The 18,424-nt window shown below is 52.3% G+C and overlaps 1 protein-coding gene across 3 annotated transcripts; it reads right to left on the bottom strand.

The window, feature by feature from the left end:
- Positions 1 to 1,592: 1,592 nt before the first annotated feature.
- Positions 1,593 to 18,048, bottom strand: LOC101126306 (leucine-rich repeat-containing protein 74B). Of its 3 annotated transcripts, XM_055375038.2 has the most exons (10): positions 17,580 to 18,048; positions 16,171 to 16,313; positions 15,653 to 15,785; positions 14,505 to 14,711; positions 11,369 to 11,478; positions 10,252 to 10,367; positions 8,477 to 8,555; positions 6,451 to 6,546; positions 3,068 to 3,272; positions 1,593 to 1,900 (listed from the first exon to the last, which is right to left on the bottom strand). In XM_055375038.2, the coding sequence occupies exons 1-9, from the start codon at positions 17,716 to 17,718 to the stop codon at positions 3,117 to 3,119; spliced, it is 1,179 nt and encodes a 392-aa protein (XP_055231013.1). In that variant the 5' UTR covers positions 17,719 to 18,048; the 3' UTR covers positions 1,593 to 1,900; positions 3,068 to 3,116. The 3 variants fall into 3 exon arrangements, with proteins under 3 accessions (XP_055231013.1, XP_055231012.1, XP_055231014.1); XM_055375037.2 differs by having other exon boundaries at positions 1,593 to 3,272; XM_055375039.2 differs by lacking the exon at positions 16,171 to 16,313 and having other exon boundaries at positions 1,593 to 3,272.
- Between the last annotated feature and the right edge of the window lie 376 nt (positions 18,049 to 18,424).

The following is an 18,424-nucleotide window of genomic DNA, read 5'->3' as shown; positions in this document are numbered from 1 at the left end:
CCTTAACTTTCCCTCCTGAGAAGAGGCTCCCCCAGTGGGATAGAACACATGAGGTCCAGGAGTTGGGACTTTTTTGTGGGCTTTGGGGGCCTCTGAACAGTGCAATCAGGTCTGCTCTTAGAAGGATGCTTTGGCACAAGGAGAAGGGGCAGGCAGGCAGTTCTGCAGAGGATCAGGGAAACCAGAGAAGGCCACTGCCCCCACTGCCCCTTCTCTCCAGGAGGGTGAATCCTTCAGTATTAGTCAGCTCCAGGTGCCATAAAAAAATACCATCGACTGAGCGGCTTAAACAACAGACACTTATTTTCTCACAGTTCTGGAGGCTAAAAGTCCCAGAGGCCTCTCTTCCTGGCTTGCACACAGCCACCTTCTCACCACGTCCTCCCACGGGGTCGGGGGAGGTAGCATCCAAGCTCTCTGGTCTCTTATAAGGACACTAACCCTATTGGATCAAGGCCCACCCTTATGCCCTCACTTAACCTTCACCATCTTCTTATAGGCCCTGGCCCCAAATACAGTCACAATGGGGACTAGAGCTTCAGCGTCTAATATTGAGGGAGACACCTTTCAGTCCATAGCCCTCCCCTTCCTCATGGCTCCAGCAACACATCGTGCACAGAACTCAGCTGTAGCCCACATCACACAGTGCTCTTCAGTAGGGGCATGCATTGCTCAATGACTAGGATACGTTCTCAGAAATGCATCATCAGGCGATTTCGTTGATGTGAGAACATCACAGAGTGTGCTTAGACCAGACTAGATGGTGCAGCCTACTGCACACCTAGGCCATATGGTACAGCATATTGTCCCTCCACTACCAATCTGTACAGTAAGGATTTGCGTATCTAAACACAGAAAAACTATGGGGAAAATATGGTATTATAATCTTTTTTTTTTTTTTTTTTGAGACGGAGTCTCGCTCTGTGGCCCAGACTGGAGTGCAGTGGCACGATCTCAGCTCACTGCAACCTCCGCCTCCTGAGTTCAGGCCATTCTCCTGCCTCAGCCTCCCACGTAGCTGGGACTACAGGCACCTGCCACCACACCTGGCTAATTTTTTTTTTGTATTTTTGGTAGAGACGGGGTTTCACCGTGTTAGCCAGGATGGTCTCGATCTCCTGACCTCGTGATCCGCCCGCCTCGGCCTCCCAAAGTGCTGGGATTATGGGCGTGAGCCACTGCGCCTGGCCATATTTATACTTTTTTAATACCACTAGGCTCAACCCGTATGATATTTTTTGCAACAGCTTTCTTGAGATGTAATTCACATACCACATAAATCACCCATTTAAAATGTACAATCGAGTGGTTTTTAGCATATTCATAGAGTTGCACATCACCACAATCAATTTTAGAACATTTTTATCACCCCCCCAAAGAAATCCACATCCTTTAGCTGTCAACCTCCAATCCTTCTATTTCTCTACGCCTAGGCAATTTATAACCTACTTTCTGTCTGTATAGATTTGTGTACTCCAGATGTTTCATATAAATGCAGTCATGCAACACGTGATCTTGTGACTGGCTTCTTTCACTCAGCATCATGTTTTCTAGTTTCATCCGTTTTTAGCACGTGTCAGTACTTTTCCTTCTTTTCGAAACAGTTTTATTGAGATGTCATTCACATACCATACTGTTCATTCATTGAAAGTATCTGTAATTCAATTGCCTTTAGAATATGCACAGTTATGTAGCCATCACCACAATACATTTTAGAACATTGTTATCACCTCAAATTCCTTTTTATTGCCAAATAATATTCCACTGTATGGATATACCACATTGTATTTATCCACTGGTGGGCATTTTCACTCTTAGAATATTATAAATAATGTTGCTATGGATATTCGTGCACAAGTTCTTGTGGGGACATATGTCTTCATTTCTTTTAAGTATATACCTAGGAATGGAATTAATGGGTTATATGGTAATTCTATGATTAAGCTTTTGAGGAACTGTCAGATAAGCCATGTGATTGATTGATTGATTTTTAAAGACAGGGTCTTATTATATTGCCCCAGCTGGTCTCCAACTCCTGAGCTCAAGCAATCCTCCTACCTCAGCCTCTGAATGGCTGGGGCTACAGGCACGTGCCACTGCACCCAGCTGCCTGTGATATTTTTCTTCCCAATTTTCTCACTTAACATTAATCATGTGTATTTTCATGAATTATTAAGTGTTCTTTGAGCATGTGGCTTTTAACATTTGCTTTTAACATTTAACATATCCAAATTTTAGTTGGCCAATCCCCTGTTATTGGGGACACTTCCAATTTTCATTATGATAAACAGCATTTCCATGGGCATCTTTTTTTTTTTGAGACAGAGTTTTGCTCTTGTTGCCCAGGCTAGAGTGCAATGGTGAGAACTGCAGCCTCCACCTCCAGGATTCAAGCAATTCTCCTGCCTCAGCCTCCTGAGTAGCGGGGATTACAGGTGTGCGCCATCATGCCTGGCTAATTTTGTATTTTTAGTACAGCTGGGGTTTCACCATGTTCGTCAGGCTGGTCTCAAACTCCTGACCTCAAGGGATCCACCCACCTAGGCCTCCAAAAGAGCTGGGATTACAGGTGTGAGCCACCGCGTCTGGCCCCATGAGCATCTTTAGGCATCAATCTTTTATGCATCTCTGGTTATTTCTCTAGAGCACATTAGTCAAATGATTGTATCAAAGGGCACAGGCAGTTTTGAGGCTCTCAGTGCATGATGATAAATTGCCTTCCAAAAAGGCTGTGCCCGTTTGCATTCTCAAAAGTAGAGTGTGCACCCCTCCTTATATTTTAATAGTTTCCTGAGGTCACCAGAACATGAACATGGGGAGGGCAGGGACTTGCTTGGGCATCTTGGATACCATGCCCAGTTCAATGTGCAGTACTTAGTAGGGGTTTGTGTGAGAGCAAAAGGGGAATGAGTGAGAGCACATGAAGGCCCAGATGAGTGCAGGGCCCATGGGGCACAGAGGAGGGTACAGGTGTGTGAGCACCGTGTGGACTTAGCACACAGCTGACGTGAGGACTCAGTGCAGACACAAGTGGTAACAAGGCCTCGTGAGTCAAAGAGCTCCTCACCCTGGAGGTCGAAGCAGCTGATTGGAGATGAGGAAGCCACACTCCAAGGTCACTTAGGGACAGACGCTGGCAGGGCTGATCTGAAGACTGGCAGCAACTCCTGTTTATACTCCACTCTGCAAGTGCCAGTCTTTATGCAGAGTTCTGGAAGAATTCCCTTCACTGAGCTAGCAAGGCCATCAAACTCTGCGTTCACCTGGATATCCTAAGGAAACACCCATTACAAGGATGAACTTTGTTACTATCTGAGAACTTCACCATTTTTCACTCACACACGCAAGGTCTCAGAGAAGCTCCTTCGGGCGGCTTCTCCCCTGTGGATGACAGTCTCATACCTACAAACTAGTAAGATCCAGGAGAGAAGGGGACAGTGGGGGATGTTTAGAGGCCTGCTGTATTTATTTATTTAGAAATGGGATCGTACTGTGTCACCAGGCTGGAGTGCAGTGGCTCAATCATAGCTCACTTCATCCCTGAGCTCCTGGACTCAAGCTATCTATCCTCTTGCTTAAGCCTCCAGAATAGCAGGGACTACAGGTGCCCACCACCATGCCCGGCTATGCTGTATTTCCAGATCTGGGGGCTGGTTACATAGACACCTATGCTGTTTGTGAAAATTCTCCAAGCTCTATGCTTAATCTTTGTGCATTTTTCAGCGTAGATGTTGTTCCTCAATTAAAAATGAAAAACCAAGGGGTTGTGAAGAACAGAACTGGCACTGATTGAGTCCTTCTCTGTGCAAGGCCTTTCCCTTAGGTCTGTCATCTCAGCTTATGTTCATGATGGCCTTGCGGGGTAGACATTAGCCCCATTTCATAAAAACACAAGTCTGAGCCCAGGGAAAGATTTTCCTTGAACTATAAGTCCTCAAAACTATTTCCCTCAAAGCTCAGAATAAAATCTGGGCTAGTCAGATTATACTAGTGATAACAGATAACAACAGTTAAGGAATAGAAGATAGAATATTCAATTCAGGCTAATTGTTTTTCTTTGTTTTTTTGTTTTTTGGGTTTTTTTGAGGTAGAGTCTCGCTCTGTCACCCAGGCTGGAATGCATTGGCATGGTCTTGGCCCACTGAAACCTCCGCTTTCTGGTTCAAGCGATTCTCCTGCCTCAGCATCCCGAGTAGCTGAGGTTACAGGTGAGCACCACCACATCCAGCTAATTTTTCTTCTATCTTTTACAACACAGAGTTTCACTCTTGTTGCTCAGGCTGGAGTGCAACGGCACGATCTCGGCTCACTGCAACCTCTGCCTCTGGGTTCTCCTGGAGGTGATTCTCCTGCCTCAGCCTCCTGAGTAGCTGGGATTACAAGTGCATACCACTATGCCTGGCTAATTTTTGTATTTTTAGTAGAGACAGGGTTTCACCATGTTGGCCAGACTGATCTCGAACTCCTGACCTCAGGTGATCTGCCTGCCTCGGCCTCCCAAAGTTCTGGGATTACAGGCATGAGCCACCAACTCCGGCCAAATTTTTGTATTATTAGTAAAGACAGGTTTTGCCATGTTGGCCAGGGTGGTCTCGAACTCCTGACCTCAGGTGATCCACCTGCCTTGGCCTCCCGAGGTCCTGGGATTATAGGCGTGAACCATCATGCCCATCCCAGGCTAGTTATTGATTGATCGTTTATGATTCTTTGACTCAGAATCTTGTCCAGGATCTCACATTGATAGACACAGGATTTGGTCCCAGCCCTGAACTGATTCCAAAGCCCATGGCATTCCCACGAGACTAGGGGCTTCTGATAATGACCATACATTGTGACAAGTAAGTGTATATTCGGGCAGGATAATGCCATATGACATTCTATTTCTTTTAGAATGACAGATCCAGTGCTGACAGAATTCTCAAAGCAGCAGGCACATGGTTAAGACAAGAACAGGCCATTAGAAGGAAATGGTAAGGACGTTTGACATCGGTTGTCCCAAACCTGAAGAATTGAAACTACACAGACACATTTCTGGAAAGGCTTTGACTCAAGTCTGGGTTGAAAAAAATCAGGATTAGAATCAGCACTGATTTGTAACTCAATTTTTTTGTTTCCTTCCCTTTTTTTTTGAGACAGAATCTGGCCCTGTTCCCCAGGTTGGAGTGCAGTGGCACAATCATAGCTCACTGAAGCCACAAACTCCTGAGATCAGGTGATCCTCCTGCTTCAGTCTTCTGAGTACCCAAAACTACAGCTATGTGCCACATGCCTGGCTAATTTTTTAAAAAGCTTTTTGTAGAGATGGGGATCTTTCTGTGTTGCCCAGGATGGTCTTGAACTCTAGGCTTCAAGGGATCCTCCCACCTCAGCCTCCCAACATGCTAAGATTATAGGTGTGAGCCATCTCACCTGGCACTTTTTCTACATTAAAAAATCAAAATTCGCCAGGCGCAATGGATCATGCCTGTAATCCCAGCACTTGGAAGGCCGAGGTGGGTGGATCACCTGAGGTCAGGAGTTCGAGACCAGCCTGGCCAACCTGGTGAAACCCCATCTCTACTAAAAAAAAATACCAAAAAAAAAAAAAAAAATCAGCCGGGCGTGGTGGCACACATCTGTAATCCTGGCTACTCAGGAGGCTGAGGTAGAAGAACTGCCTGAATCTGGGAGCCGGAAGTTGCAGAGAGCCAAGATAGCACCACTGCACTCCAGCCTGGGCGACAGAGTGAGACTCTGTCTCAAAAAAAAAAAAAAAAAAAAAAAATCAAAATTGACCCAAGACATGAGAGACCACGGCACAGGATGACTTGAGGTCAGAAGTTTGCAACCAGCCTGGGCAACATAGCAAGCCCCCATCTCTAAAAAATTTAGCCAGGTATGGTGACCTGTACCTGTACTTCCAGCTGCTTGGGGAGCTTAGACAGGAGAATCACTTGAGCCAAGGAATTTGAGACTGCAGTGAGCTACGATCACACCACTGCACTGCAACTGGGTGACAGAGTGAGACCCTGACTCAAAAAAAAGTGGCAAAATTGAATGAAAAGGGATCCTAATCTCTCTCACAGCCACTCAAGTGAAGCTTCCAGCACCACAGTCCACCTGCAGACAGTCAGGGGAGGGGCAGAGGGCAGCCTTGCAGGTGCTGCGCCTGCAGATCGAAACCTCAGTGGATAGGGAGCATCGTGCCCAGACCTCCACTTATTGTCTCTCAGCCAATGAAGAACCCAGGCAGGTGCCCCAGGTGAGATCCTGTGGAACCAGCAGTCTGGAGGGGGCAGAGCTGAGTGGCCCCATGCCTGCATTCAAGTCCCGTTGCAACTCTGCTTCTGCCACGCCGTGTAGCTGGGCAGGGCTCTTGATTTCTCTAACCCTCACTTTCTTCTTCTAAAATTATGATACCTCACAGGGCTGCTGGGAGGATCAGAAACGAGGTTTATAAAATGCTCTTACTGAGAAATCCAGCAGTTCCAGGGCAGAGGCTGGATTGTCCTGGACAGACTTGAGGAGACCAAAGCAGCCTTCACTTCGCATGGGATTCCTGGACACCTGAGAAACACACACACAAAGCTGCGAGAAGCCAGGTCCGGGAAGGCCAGAGAGCAATGTGAAAGGGAAGGAGGGGCTCCTCATCTCTGAGGACACAGCCACTATGGCCACACTGTCTCGGCTCAGAAGGTGTCTCCATCAGATAGTCAGACAGAATGCTCTGGTGAGGCTGCTGGGTCAGGGAAGAAAGGAAGGGAGAGGCCTCCGATTGATATAGACACACAAGACACACCCTTGCCTTTAAGAACTTGCCTGCTGGGGAGAGGGGAGGGAAAGGAAGCATCATGAAAGGTGGTGTGATCAGCGCAGTGAGTAAGTGTGCACCAGCTCCCCTGGGAGGGAAAGGCTGGGAGGGGAGGTGTATCTGGGCAGGGCTCAACGGAGCTTCCCAGGTGAGGTGGCCGGAGCTGGACACTTCAGCAAGAACAGCAGAGGAACAAAGGCAGGGGTAAAAAATAGTACCGTGTGTGTGTGTGTGTGTGTGTGTGTGTGTGTGTGTGTGTACTCCAAGCTTGGGGTGAGAGCACTGAACTTGGAAGAGAGGGGCTGGCAGAGCCCAGATCCCCCATGACATGCTATGTTACTTTTTTTTTTTTTTTTTTTTTGAGACAGAGTCTTGCTCTGTCATCCAGACTGGAGTGCAGTGGTGAGATCTCAGCTCACTGCAACCTTCACCTCCTGGGTTCAAAGGATCCTCCTGCCTCAGCCTCCAGAGTAGCTGGGATTATAGGTGTGCATCACCACATCTGGCTCATTTTTTTGTTTTCAGTAGAGACAGGGTTTCACCATGTTGGTCAGTCTGGGCTCAAACTCCCGACCTCAAGCGATCTGCCTGCCTCAGCCTCCCGAAGTGCTGGGATTATTGGCGTGAGCCACCACACCTAGCTCCGCATGACATGATGCACTCGAAGCTTGGGTTTATCCAGAGGGGATAAAACTCCAACAGTTTTAAAGCAGGGCATGTTTCTGGTCCTGGGTAGCAGCTGGGAAGAAAGAACCGCAGCCAGGAATCCCGCAAGTTCACAGAAGCTAAGAGAGGAAGTCAGAAGAGGGAGGAGTCAGCAGGGTGAGCCCCTGCAGAAGGTGGGAGGGAGGGTGTGGAAAAGGGAGGGGCAGGCAGGCTCTGGGCCCCAGCTGGTGACTTGGGAAGAAGGAAGAAGGAGCCCCCCACCAGGAGGTGGCCCTTAGAGGGGTGTATGCATTCAGGTTGGACTCTCACATTCCCACGTGTCTTTGGGACATTTAGAGGACTGTCTACGAGGTGACTCGAAACGCAGGTCTATGCTTCAGAGAGGTCCAGGTTCCTGTGAGGCAGGAAGCAGGGGAGGAGAGCTATGGGAGAAGCCCAGTAAGGCTAGGGTGGGGAGCTGAGGGCCGACAGAGCTGGGTGTCCATACCCAGCTGGCAATACTGTCCCCCAGCACGTACCTGCTGTGGGCACAGTGGTCCCCTGGGGACCTGCTCCCGGCTTGCCTCCCTCCTGTGTCTGTCTTCTGCTCCCTGTCCTGCTCAGCACTCCCTCCCCACCTGCAAACCCAGGGGAAGGAACCCCAGCTGGGAACACCAGGCCTCAGGTGGGCCTGAGCAGTGGCCAGCAGAACACCTGGGTGGGGCCTGGGTCCCAGCAAGGCCAGAGGAAAGGCAGGGGAGAAGATGAGGGAGACACAAGGGGTGCCCAGCCACCTTCAGCAGAGCAGCACCCCAGCCCACAGAGGAGGAAGGGCAGCAAGAAGATGTGGGAGAGAGGCTGGGAGGGATGAAGGGGAGAAGAGGAGGGCCAGGCCCCAGATTCAGGGTGAGTGGCAAGGGAGCAAGCCAGCCTGTGTGCACCTGCCTGCTGCCCCTGGGTGGGGGCTGTGGGGGAGGGATCTGTGTGGACTGTTACAGGGCAGGTCTGTGCTGGGGTCTCAGTCATCAGGCTAGCACTCACTACAAGAATCCTCAGCGTCTGGTTGACCCGGAGGCCCAGGCCCAGGCTCAGGGCTCCCATCGCAGAGATGCGGTTGTTGCTGCAACAAAAACAACAGGCACATGCATTGTGCAACCTTCCAAGCAGCGGTGCAGAGCCCACTGCCCCAGGGTGCCCACTGGAGCTGCCATTGCAGCCACCAGGTTGGGTCTCTTGTTCCCTCCACTCACACCCCAGGAACCCCGGACAGATCAACAGGTAAAAGGTGGAGATGACACCGTTCAGAGGAATCACGCGGCAAACACGCCTAAAGCGTCCCTGTCCTGGTGGACACCAGCTGCCGCTCCTCTGAGCTCTGCAAGTGCTCCCACATATTCTGCCCCAGCTGACACCTCATGCCTATCACCATTACAATGCCTGTTCCAGAAAATCACCTAGCTTATGTTCAAGGCCTCTCCTCCTCCTGCCGTTCCCAAACTCCAGGCCTCAGCACCGCCCTGGACCACTTTGTCTCCGGAGTCAGTCCCGCTTCTCTCTGACTTCTCAGACTCCGGAGTCAGTACCGCTTCTCTCTGACTTCTCAGACTCCAGAGTCAGTCCCGCTTCTCTCTGACTTATCAGACCCCAGCTCTGGCTGCACCTCCGTATTCAGCCTCCGCGGCTGCCTCCAGTCTTAGCTCCTCCCATGAGGAGGAAAGGTGGGCAGGATTGAGTGGGGCCTTCTTGCCCACAGGGAGCTGCCCCTAGGGAGGGTCTCAGCCACAGCAGCCCATGACCTCCCTGGCCTCTGGCCCGTGACCTCCCTGGCATCCGCCTCTTTTCTTCCCTCTGGGCTTGTGCCTCCTGGCTAGGCTGGGACGCTGCCTGGCCTGGAGGAGCCCCTCACACAGGGCATGCTCCAGTAGCCACGTTCTGAGCAAAACAGGCACTGGGGCCCACTTGTCAGGGTCCTGCCTTGCCCCACCCAGACTAGGCTCGTTTTACTCGCTCTGTTGCAATGCAGCCTGAACTCCTGAATCCTCGGCTCAAGCAATCTTCCTGCCTCAGCCTCCCAAGTACCAGGAATGATAGGTGTATGCCACCGGAAATGGACAATTTTTAGATTTCGCATAGAGATGGAGTCATGCTATGTTGCCTAGCCTGGTCTCAAAATCCTGTCCTTAATGGATCCTCCCGTCTCAGCCTTCCTAGGTGCTAGGATTACAGGTATGAGCCACAGAACCTGGCCTTGGCTCGTCTTCTGCAAGGGAGGAAAGCTTGCATGGAGCACCCACCATGCACCAGGCTCTGCCGGAGATGCTTTATACACCGTGTGCAACTCACAGCCATCCACCTGTGCTATAGGAATCACAGGTCTCTATGTAACAACGATGAACTCCCCATGACAGTAATTCCAGCACTTTGGGAGGCTGAGGCGGGAAGACTGCTTCAGCCCAAGAGTTCAAGGCCAGCAGGAGACCGTCTCTACGAAAAAGAAAAAATTAGCCAGGCTTGGTGACATACCCCTGTAGTCCCAGCTACTTGGGAGGCTGAGGTGGTGGGATTGCTTGAGCCTGGAAGGCCAAGGCTGCAGTGAGCCATGATCCCAGCACTGCACTCTACCCTGGGCAATAAAGCAAGATGCTGTTTTAAATAAATAAATAAAATTATAAACTCCAGTGATAAGGATGACAGAGCTGCTCTGGGATTGTGGCTCAAGCCCCATCACGGGAATCCCCATCACGGGTAGACTGTGTGCTTCAGCAGCAAGATCATGGAGCCCATGATTCCTGGGGTGTCCCCCCGGGGATCCTCACCTCATGTTGAGTTCCTCCAACACGTTGTTGGCCTTCAGAGCCTCACCCACCGCAGAGGCTCCAGGATCCCCAAAGCCATTGTATGAGATGTCTAGAACTTTAAGGAAGATGTTTGCCTAGAATACCAAAGAGTGAAGTCATGGGACCCCATCTGACAGTGGAGCAAGCCAGGGTGCCACAGCCTCAGAGACCAGGAGCCCTAAGGTGCAAAAATAAGAGATAAAGGGCAGAAGGGGAGAGGCTCCAAAGAAGGGTCAGGAAAGTGCCATGCAGACCCCCCAGTGGCTGCAGCTTAGATGAAGGTGGTCAACAGAGCCCAGTGGCCCAGAGCACAACAGGAAAGGACCGGTGTAGACGTGAATGGCCCTCAGAGAGACTGGGAGGGGCGTGTACAGAGCAGCAGCAGGCCCCAGAAACATTGATCGGACTCCACACCCACTTAATGGCTCTAGAGGGCAGGGATCCCAAGATCCAGTGAACAGCTGTTGGATGAAACCTGCCTAGGGTACTGTGATGGGGAGAAGCGTAGGTGCTCTGGAAAGACAGAGTGTGACATGCCATCTTGTGGGGCAGGACCCCAAGGTCAGCCCCTGTATCAGGGCAAGACAGCAGCTGCCATGGCCTGAGGAGGGCCCCACAGGGTATCTGGCACTGGGGACACTGCAGACACCTTGTACCACCCTAGCACCAGCTTGAGCCACCCATTCCTGAGCCCTATGAACCACAACATGGAAGGGAACAGGTGGGTGTTTGAGAGGCTGTGCTGGCATCCAAGGGTGCAAGGTGTCATCTCAGGAAACCACCTGCGTATGCCCAATAGTAAGCGTGTGTCACCGGACTGCACAGATGTCCCTTCCCAGCTGGGTGTCTATGGTGTCTGGGGAAGGTGCAAGACATTCAACAGTGACCCTTCAGGAAAGTATGTGACGGTGAGCACAGTGTATTGTGGTCACTAAGTGAAGCCAGGAAAATTAAAATCACCTAAAGAAACAGTCTTTAAGCTGTGCTTAAACGATCCAAGGTTCATTTCCGAGGAGCTGCAGAGACAGCGAGGTGGCTGCTGGGAGACAGGCCCCAGCAGACAGGCTGTAGGGCGGACTAGGTGGGGGCTTCATACCTCCAGTCCCCTGGCAAATGCCACAGCTCCTGGGCCCCGGAGGTGATTCCAGCTCACGTTAAGCTCGGTGAGTCCTGTGTTTTCTGCCAGGGCTGGTCCAAGTGTCTCCCCTTCAGAAACACCAAGAGAGACCTTCTGACTCACTCTCTTCACTCCTTCAAAAGATCACACTGATGCCCACTGCGTGCCAAGCCTCTGCTGGGCAGGAGGGTCACAGACATGAAACTAACGTGGGCCTGCGGTGCCCTTAAGGAACTCACATTTCATGGGGGAGATACAAATGCAAATGTATGGGATGTGAGCTATTCATTTAGACTAAAAGGGGGAGGCATGAGAACAGAGTGGTGGCCAGCCTGTCTTGGGGGAAGTCAGGAAAGAGGACAGAGGAGATAACTCAGGACTGAGGAATTCCCCAGGGGTGTGTGCATGCACAGTGGGGAGGAGACACAGGAAACTGCAAATGGCAGAGGCACCTGTGGAAATGCACGCAGGCTTGGAGCTGGGGCTGGGGAGGGGGAAGCCAGTGAGGTGAGGAAGGAGTAACGGGCACTTGAGAGATGCTGAGGGGCCTTGAGTGCCAAGCCAAGGGGCTTAGGCAGCACATACAAGTGGCAAGGAGTCAGGGAGGGCCTTAGGAAGTGATGAGGCTGGATTAGCATTTCAGCAAGTGGCAGGTGTCCAGGATAGACTGGGCTGGGTGGGGGCAGAGGCAAGAGGCTGGGGGACCAGATGGAAGGCTGGTGCCATAGGCTAGGCAAGAGGCAACAGGGCTGGCACAGCTGTGGTAGAGAGGAGATGGGGGTGGTAGAGAAAGGAAGGTGAAAGCCAGGCAGTGGTGTGAGCCTGTGATCCCAGCGACTCAGGAGGCTGAGGCAGAAGGATTTCTTGGGGCCAGGAGTTCAAGACCAGCCTGGGCAAAATAGCGAGACCTAGAGATGAAGGCGGAGCAACATGGCCAAACAGAACCCTCCAGCGGTCATCCCACAACCCTCACAGGAACACCAAAGCAAACATTTATACACATAAGAAAGCGCCTGCAGAAGAGCCAGAAACCAGCTGCACATCACAGCACCTGCTTTTAACATCGTAACAGGGAAACAGGCACTAAAGAGGAAAGAAAGTATTTTTTGTTGTTGTTAAGACATGGTCTCACCCTGTTGCCCAACCCGGAGTGCAGTGGGACAATCACGGCTCACTGCAGCCTTGATGTCTTGGGCTCAAGCAATTCTCCCACCTCAGCCTCCTGACTGAGACTACAGGCACATGTCACCACTTGGGGCTAATTTTTTTTTTTTTTTTTTTTTTTTTTTTTTTGAGACGGAGTCTCACTCTGTTGCCCGGGGCTAATTTTTTTAATCATTTGTTGTCACCACTGGGGCTCCCTATGTTGCCCAGTTTGGTTTCTAACTCCTGGCCTCAAGCAATCTTTGCCCCTCAGCCTCCCGAAGTGGTGTTGGCATTACAGATAGGCACAGTGCCCTGCCAAGTCTCATTTTTTTTTTTTTTTTTTTTTTTTGAAACAGAGTCTCGCTCTTTCGCCCAGGCTGGACTGCAGTGGTGCTATCTTGGCTCACTGCAAGCTCCACATCCTGGGTTCACGCCATTCTCCTGCCTCAGCCTCCCACGTAGCTGAGACTACAGGCGCCTGCCACCACACTCGGCTAATTTTTTGTATTTTTAGTAGAGACGGCGTTTCACCGTGTTATCCAGGATGGTCTCGATCTCCTGACCTCGTGATCCACCTGCCTTGGCCTCCCAAAGTGCTGGGATTACAGGCGTGAGCCACTGGGCCGGCCCCCTCACTTAATTTCACTGACTTCTTGCAATAATTTTCTTAGAAGGCAAACTGTTTCTCTGGCAGTTACATGCCAGAGGCAATTCTCACAGGCCAAGGCTGATGTCACCCCACTTGCTCTAAGCAGCTTGAGACAGAGGAGTGCTTCTGAAAAACAATTCTCGGCCAGGCGCGGTGGCCCACACCTTTAATCGCAGCACTTTGGGAGGCCGAGGCGGGCGGATCACAAGGTCAGGAGTTCGAGACCAGCCTGACCAACACGGTGAAACCCCATCTCTACTAAAAATAGAAAAATTAGCCAGGCGTAGTCGCACGCACCTGTAATCCCAGCTACTCAGGAGGCTGAGGCAGGAGAATTGCTTGGACCTGGGAGGCAGAGGCTGCAGTGAGCAGAGATCACACCATTGCACTCCAGCCTGGGCGACAGAGTGAGACTCTGTCTCAAAAAAAATAAAAATAAAAAGACGATTCTCCTGGGGCAACCATTAAAATACAGATTCACCAGCATTCCCCTAAGAGCTTAGTTCAGCAGGTCCAGGGTCAGCATCAGCATGCCTAACCCAGGGTCTCAGGTGATCCCTACCATTACTGGACCATTTGAGGAGAGGCACGTAGAAGTGCAAATTCCTGGCAAAGCAGACAGCTCCTGAATACGCTCAGGGGCATGACAGTGATGAGATCAAGGAATCCCAATCACATCCGCTACCTCACTTGAAACAAAATCTTCACCGTTTTTGCCACAGCCTACAGCCCTGCAGCCCCCTCTGCCCTCTCCACCCCACAGCCTGGCCACACTTCCCTGGCTCCCTAGCCTAGGCACACTGCTGTCTGCCAGTCTGGGAAACAGGCCCACATGCTCACTGTTCCTCTGCTTGAAATGCTCTCCCTCTGATCTTGCCATGGCTGACTCCTTCCCACTCTGCACATTTCAGCTTAAATGTCACCTCACAGAGGCCTCTCCAGCCACCTATTTAAAGTAGGGGGTCCCTGTTCTTCTCTAGAATCATAAACTATTTGTTTCTTTTGTAGCACCAATAATTACTCTGAATGATGTTGTTAACATTGTCCCTTGAGGTCAGAAACTTGGTTTTGTTCAAGGTGGATCCCTGGTGGCTAAGTCAGTGCCCAGCACATACAGCAGCGCGCAGTGAGATATTTGTGGAAGGAATGAAGAGTTCCGTGTGGCTGGAGTGGAAGAGGAGTGGGGCAAGGTGGGGTGTGGGGAGCAGGAACCAGAGCACATGCTCCCTGGCGATGTGCAGTGCGGTCCTGCCAACCCCCACCCACCCCTGCCCCAGGAAGCTGAGCTTTCATGGCCATGGTGCCCTGAGCAGGCGTTACCTGCTTGGTCATTCAGCTGGTTGTAGCTCAGGTCCAGGGACTTCAGGTCTGTGTGGGCCAGCAGGAGTTCGGCAAGGTGCTGGGCCGCCTGCTCCTCCAGGCCATTCCCTGACAGCTGCATCTTCCGCATGGCCTGGTTCACAGTAAGGGCGGCACAGAGGGCCTGGGCTCCTGCCACTCCCAGCTGGTTCTCCGACAGGTCCACATCTGGAGGACAGAACCACTCCTCGGCCAGTGGGATGCAAAGCCAGGCACACCCCCCCCCCCTCCTTCTGCCATCCCCCAAACCTCCAGGTCTGAGGCTGAGGAAGGGGCCTTACAGGTTAACTGTTCTGGGGTTGCATGGTGGCTCTGGCTCCCAATGGCTGGGTCCCCTCTGCCCCTGACCTCCCCCTCCCTGTGTGCCCACCAGCTTCTGTGTCAAGCGGTTACAACCACCTACCTCCTGGTACTGTAGAGACTGCTGTGGTGGGGGGCAGCCACCCCATCGATGATTATGTCTGGCAGTGATATCACCACCCACTTCAGAAGCCCTCACTGCCCCATTGCCAGGATTGGCAATAATAGCCCAAGTGGCCATGCATGGAGCACTTACATGGGTCACACACTCTTCTGACCACTTGGAGAGTGCATTTCACTTCATACTCACCACAGCCCCAAGCCCATAAAGTATTGTGGGGGCCATTTCACAGATCAGAAACTGAAGCTCAGAGAGGTTAAGCTGCTTGCCCAGGTATCCAGCTCTTCAGTGGCAGAACTGGCATTTGGATCCAGCCCCATCAAACTCCCACATTGCCTACCTGCTTCTTACAATGCCCAACTCCCACCTCTCTGTGTGGAAGGACTCTCCCATCCTGCATTCAGGTACTGGGAGTCTTCCATGTGCTAGGTGAAGAGGGGGATGCTGGCCAGCAAGGGAGGGGAGTGATGGTGTGGGGTGGGTGAGGAAAGGACTTCTATCCGGCATTGGCTGCACAGCAGAGGATCTAACTCCACCCCACATGCCCCCTCCTGTGATGAGGCCCCTCTTCTATCCACCAGCAACACCAGCAGGCCCCAGGTGACATGGCCCAGCTTTCAACGATGGAGGCACATCCCTGAGGAAAAGGAGGACATGCCTGCCCACCTGCCCCAGACCCAGCACCTACCGCAGATGCTGCTGCTTTTGCTCAGGGCACCTGCCAGAGCCTCTGCACCTGCCCCACAGAGCCCATTGTCTCGAAGGTCCAGCCGCTTGACATATGGATTGGAGCTCAATGAGGAAGCCAGAGCCCGGGCGCCCTGGGACAGACAGAGCAAACACACTGGCCACTATCCTGGCTCATGCTCCAGGGCTCAGCCCACTCCACATCGTCCAGCTGGAAAGCCCTCCCCTTCCCACCTGTTTTAAGTGACACCTGCTTCTCCTTTTAGGCTCTGTGAAGGTCTCCCCCGACCCCCAGCTCTCCCTGACCCCCCAGCGGGTTAGGAGCCTGCAGGATCCACAACCCTTAACGCCACCTGTCACAGCCTCAATCCCATCTGTCTCCCAGATGTGGAGAGTAGAGCATGACTGACACAGGCAGAAGCTGGGGAGTGTAGGGGACAGACACAGGGGCACTCCCATGGCTGCTGTCTCCCGAGGCCTCTCCCCGTAAGCCTGGATACAGTGTCCCTCCAGTGGTACCTGGGGCCCCAGGCCACGGTGCCGGAGGTTCAGCTCTTGGGCGCTCCCTTGGCGCAGAAAGCAGGAGATGGGCACAACACTATGGGCCCGGCAAGACCTCAGGTACAGTGTGTCCCTGACCAGTTCTCCAAGCCCATTGGTGCCTGGTAGGACACAGGGGGACGAATGTGGACCCTGCACAGCTACAGCCACCTGTGTCCTCCCCTGCCCTGTGTCACTACCTGGCCTATGTTTTGCCTCTAGAAGCACTGCTTCCTGTGCTTCTTGGGACCACTGCTCCCATATGACAGATGAGGACATCAAGCCTCAGGCAACGCAAATCTTTTCCTTAAAGTCATACGGCTATGAAAAGAAAGCTGGACAACCTGGGCAACATAGCTAGACAAATTTTCTTTTTTTTTTTTTTTTCGAGACAGAGTCTTGCTCTGTCACCCAGGCTGGAATGCAGTGGCACGATCTCAGCTCACTGAAACCTCTGCCTCCCAGGTTCAAGCAATTCTCCTGCCTCAGCCTCCCGAGTAGCTGGGATTACAGGTGCCCACCACCACACTGGGCTAGTTTTTTGTATTTTCAGTAGAGACGGGGTTTCACCATGTTGGCCAGGCTGGTCTCGAACTCCTGACCTCAGGTGATCTGCCTGCCTGGGCCTCCCAAAGTGCTGTGATTACAGGCGTGAGCCACCCCACCCAGCCAAAAAATTTTTATATTAGCCAGACGTGGTGGTCTCCTGTAGTCCCAGCTACTCAGGAGGCTGAGGCAGAAGGCTCACTAGAGTGCAGAGTTCAAGGCTGCAGTGAGCTATTATCCTGCCACTGCACTGACGCCTGGGTGACAGAGCAAGACCCTGGCTCTAATAAATAAATAATTTATTTATATATTTATTTATTAATAAATATGAGCCCAAGCAACCCAATGTTGTTTGTAGTAGAAGTCGTGGCTGGCCTGCGCTGAGCATCCCACAGCTAGTGGTGGTAGCTAACCCTGCCAGAGTCAGGCCTCTGCCTGTCTGATGCCAAATTGCATGCTGTGTCTTTTAACCTGGATTGCAGGCCACAAATGTTTTGTAAACATTTTACGGGAGAAAAAACCGAGATAGTTCTAAATTCCATACATCCATTAGCTTAGTTTTTCCTGTGGATTGGGAAAACCCGGCTCTGATTCCATTTCAGGGCACAGGAAAACCGGCTCTGATTCCATTTCAGGGTGGGACAGCCCTTGGTGCACTGTCTGGTGGGATTTTGCATTTTAACCTGATGCTTCTAGGAGCAATGAAGGGAAGGCAGGGGGCTGGAGGCGCCCCGCAGACGGGTACGTTCCCTGCTGGCCTTAGCCCCAGCCCACCTCCCCCAACCCCTGCGGGAGAAGACCCCCAAAGGGGAGGAGTCGGGCCTGCCCCCTCCCCCGAGCACCTTCCGTCTCCAGGTCGGAGTCCCAGTTGGCCTCGGGACCCTGCTCGGCCTCGGGGACCCCTGAAAGACGCCCACAGGCCGCCATAGCCTCTTCTTTCTGCTCTTCATCCTCCCCAGACCTCTCGCAGGAACCCCTCATGTTTACGACCCTCTCGCAGTCTCAGACACTGAGTCGAAGACAGCTTGACCCCGCGCCCAGAGCGCGGCCCGGGATTGTGGGCGGAGTCTTCGGCTGCGCTGACCAACCGAATGTGCCGTCCAGCAACAGGCACCCCCCAGAGCCAATAGCGACGCGCTCTCCCGCGGCGGTCGCCCCGGCAACCCGGTGTTGTCGGTTGCCGTAGAAACTGTGGCCGGCTTGTGCTGAGGCTCCTCGCCCGGGCTGATACACTGCATGCGCCACAGACCATGCACCGGATTGGGCGCCTTGCTCCGTTTATCCCCCTGCCTCCCCTAGGCGGTTCCAGCATCGCCCCCCCTTTCACGGAATGGGAAACATGCCTGACTCCAGAGCTTGTGTTTTCTTCACTGCACTTGGGAATGGCTTTTCAGGAGGGCCTGGGGAACTTCGCAGAGCCAGGTCACCCTCTCACTCTGTGGCTCTCAGTTCTCTTGCATGCGCTGGCCTTTGCATACGCTGTTCGCTCCCCTGGGAACCTCCATCCCCATCTTTGTCTGCTTGTTGAACTTCAGAATCTGCAAGCGTCAGCTCAGAAGTCACTTATTCCTGAAGCTTTACTCAGAGCCCCCCTGGGGCTGTTGCTGCCCTCAGGCCGTCTTCTCACAGCACTGATAACAGCTGTCCTTCCCCATCCTCTCACCACGTCCCCTCCCACCGGAGGAAG

This window comes from Gorilla gorilla, chromosome 23 (genome assembly GCF_029281585.2).
Source record: "Gorilla gorilla gorilla isolate KB3781 chromosome 23, NHGRI_mGorGor1-v2.1_pri, whole genome shotgun sequence".
Lineage (NCBI taxonomy): Eukaryota > Metazoa > Chordata > Mammalia > Primates > Hominidae > Gorilla > Gorilla gorilla.
The sequence above is the reverse complement of the archived record's forward strand: the minus strand, read 5'-3'. Positions and strand labels throughout refer to the sequence as shown.

What these genes read in the sequence shown, in the direction of transcription:
- LOC101126306 (XM_055375037.2), bottom strand. Translation starts at nt 17,718, where the DNA reads ATGAGGGGTTCCTGCGAGAGGTCTGGGGAGGATGAAGAGCAGAAAGAA. An exon ending in ACCGTGGCCTGGGGCCCCAG is followed by an intron (nt 15,786 to 16,170) that starts GTACCACTGGAG and finishes TGTCTGTCCCAG; the next exon opens with GGCGCCCGGGCTCTGGCTTC. An exon ending in TGGAACTGCTGGATTTCTCA is followed by an intron (nt 3,273 to 6,450) that starts GTAAGAGCATTT and finishes GTGTTTCCTTAG; the next exon opens with GATATCCAGGTGAACGCAGA.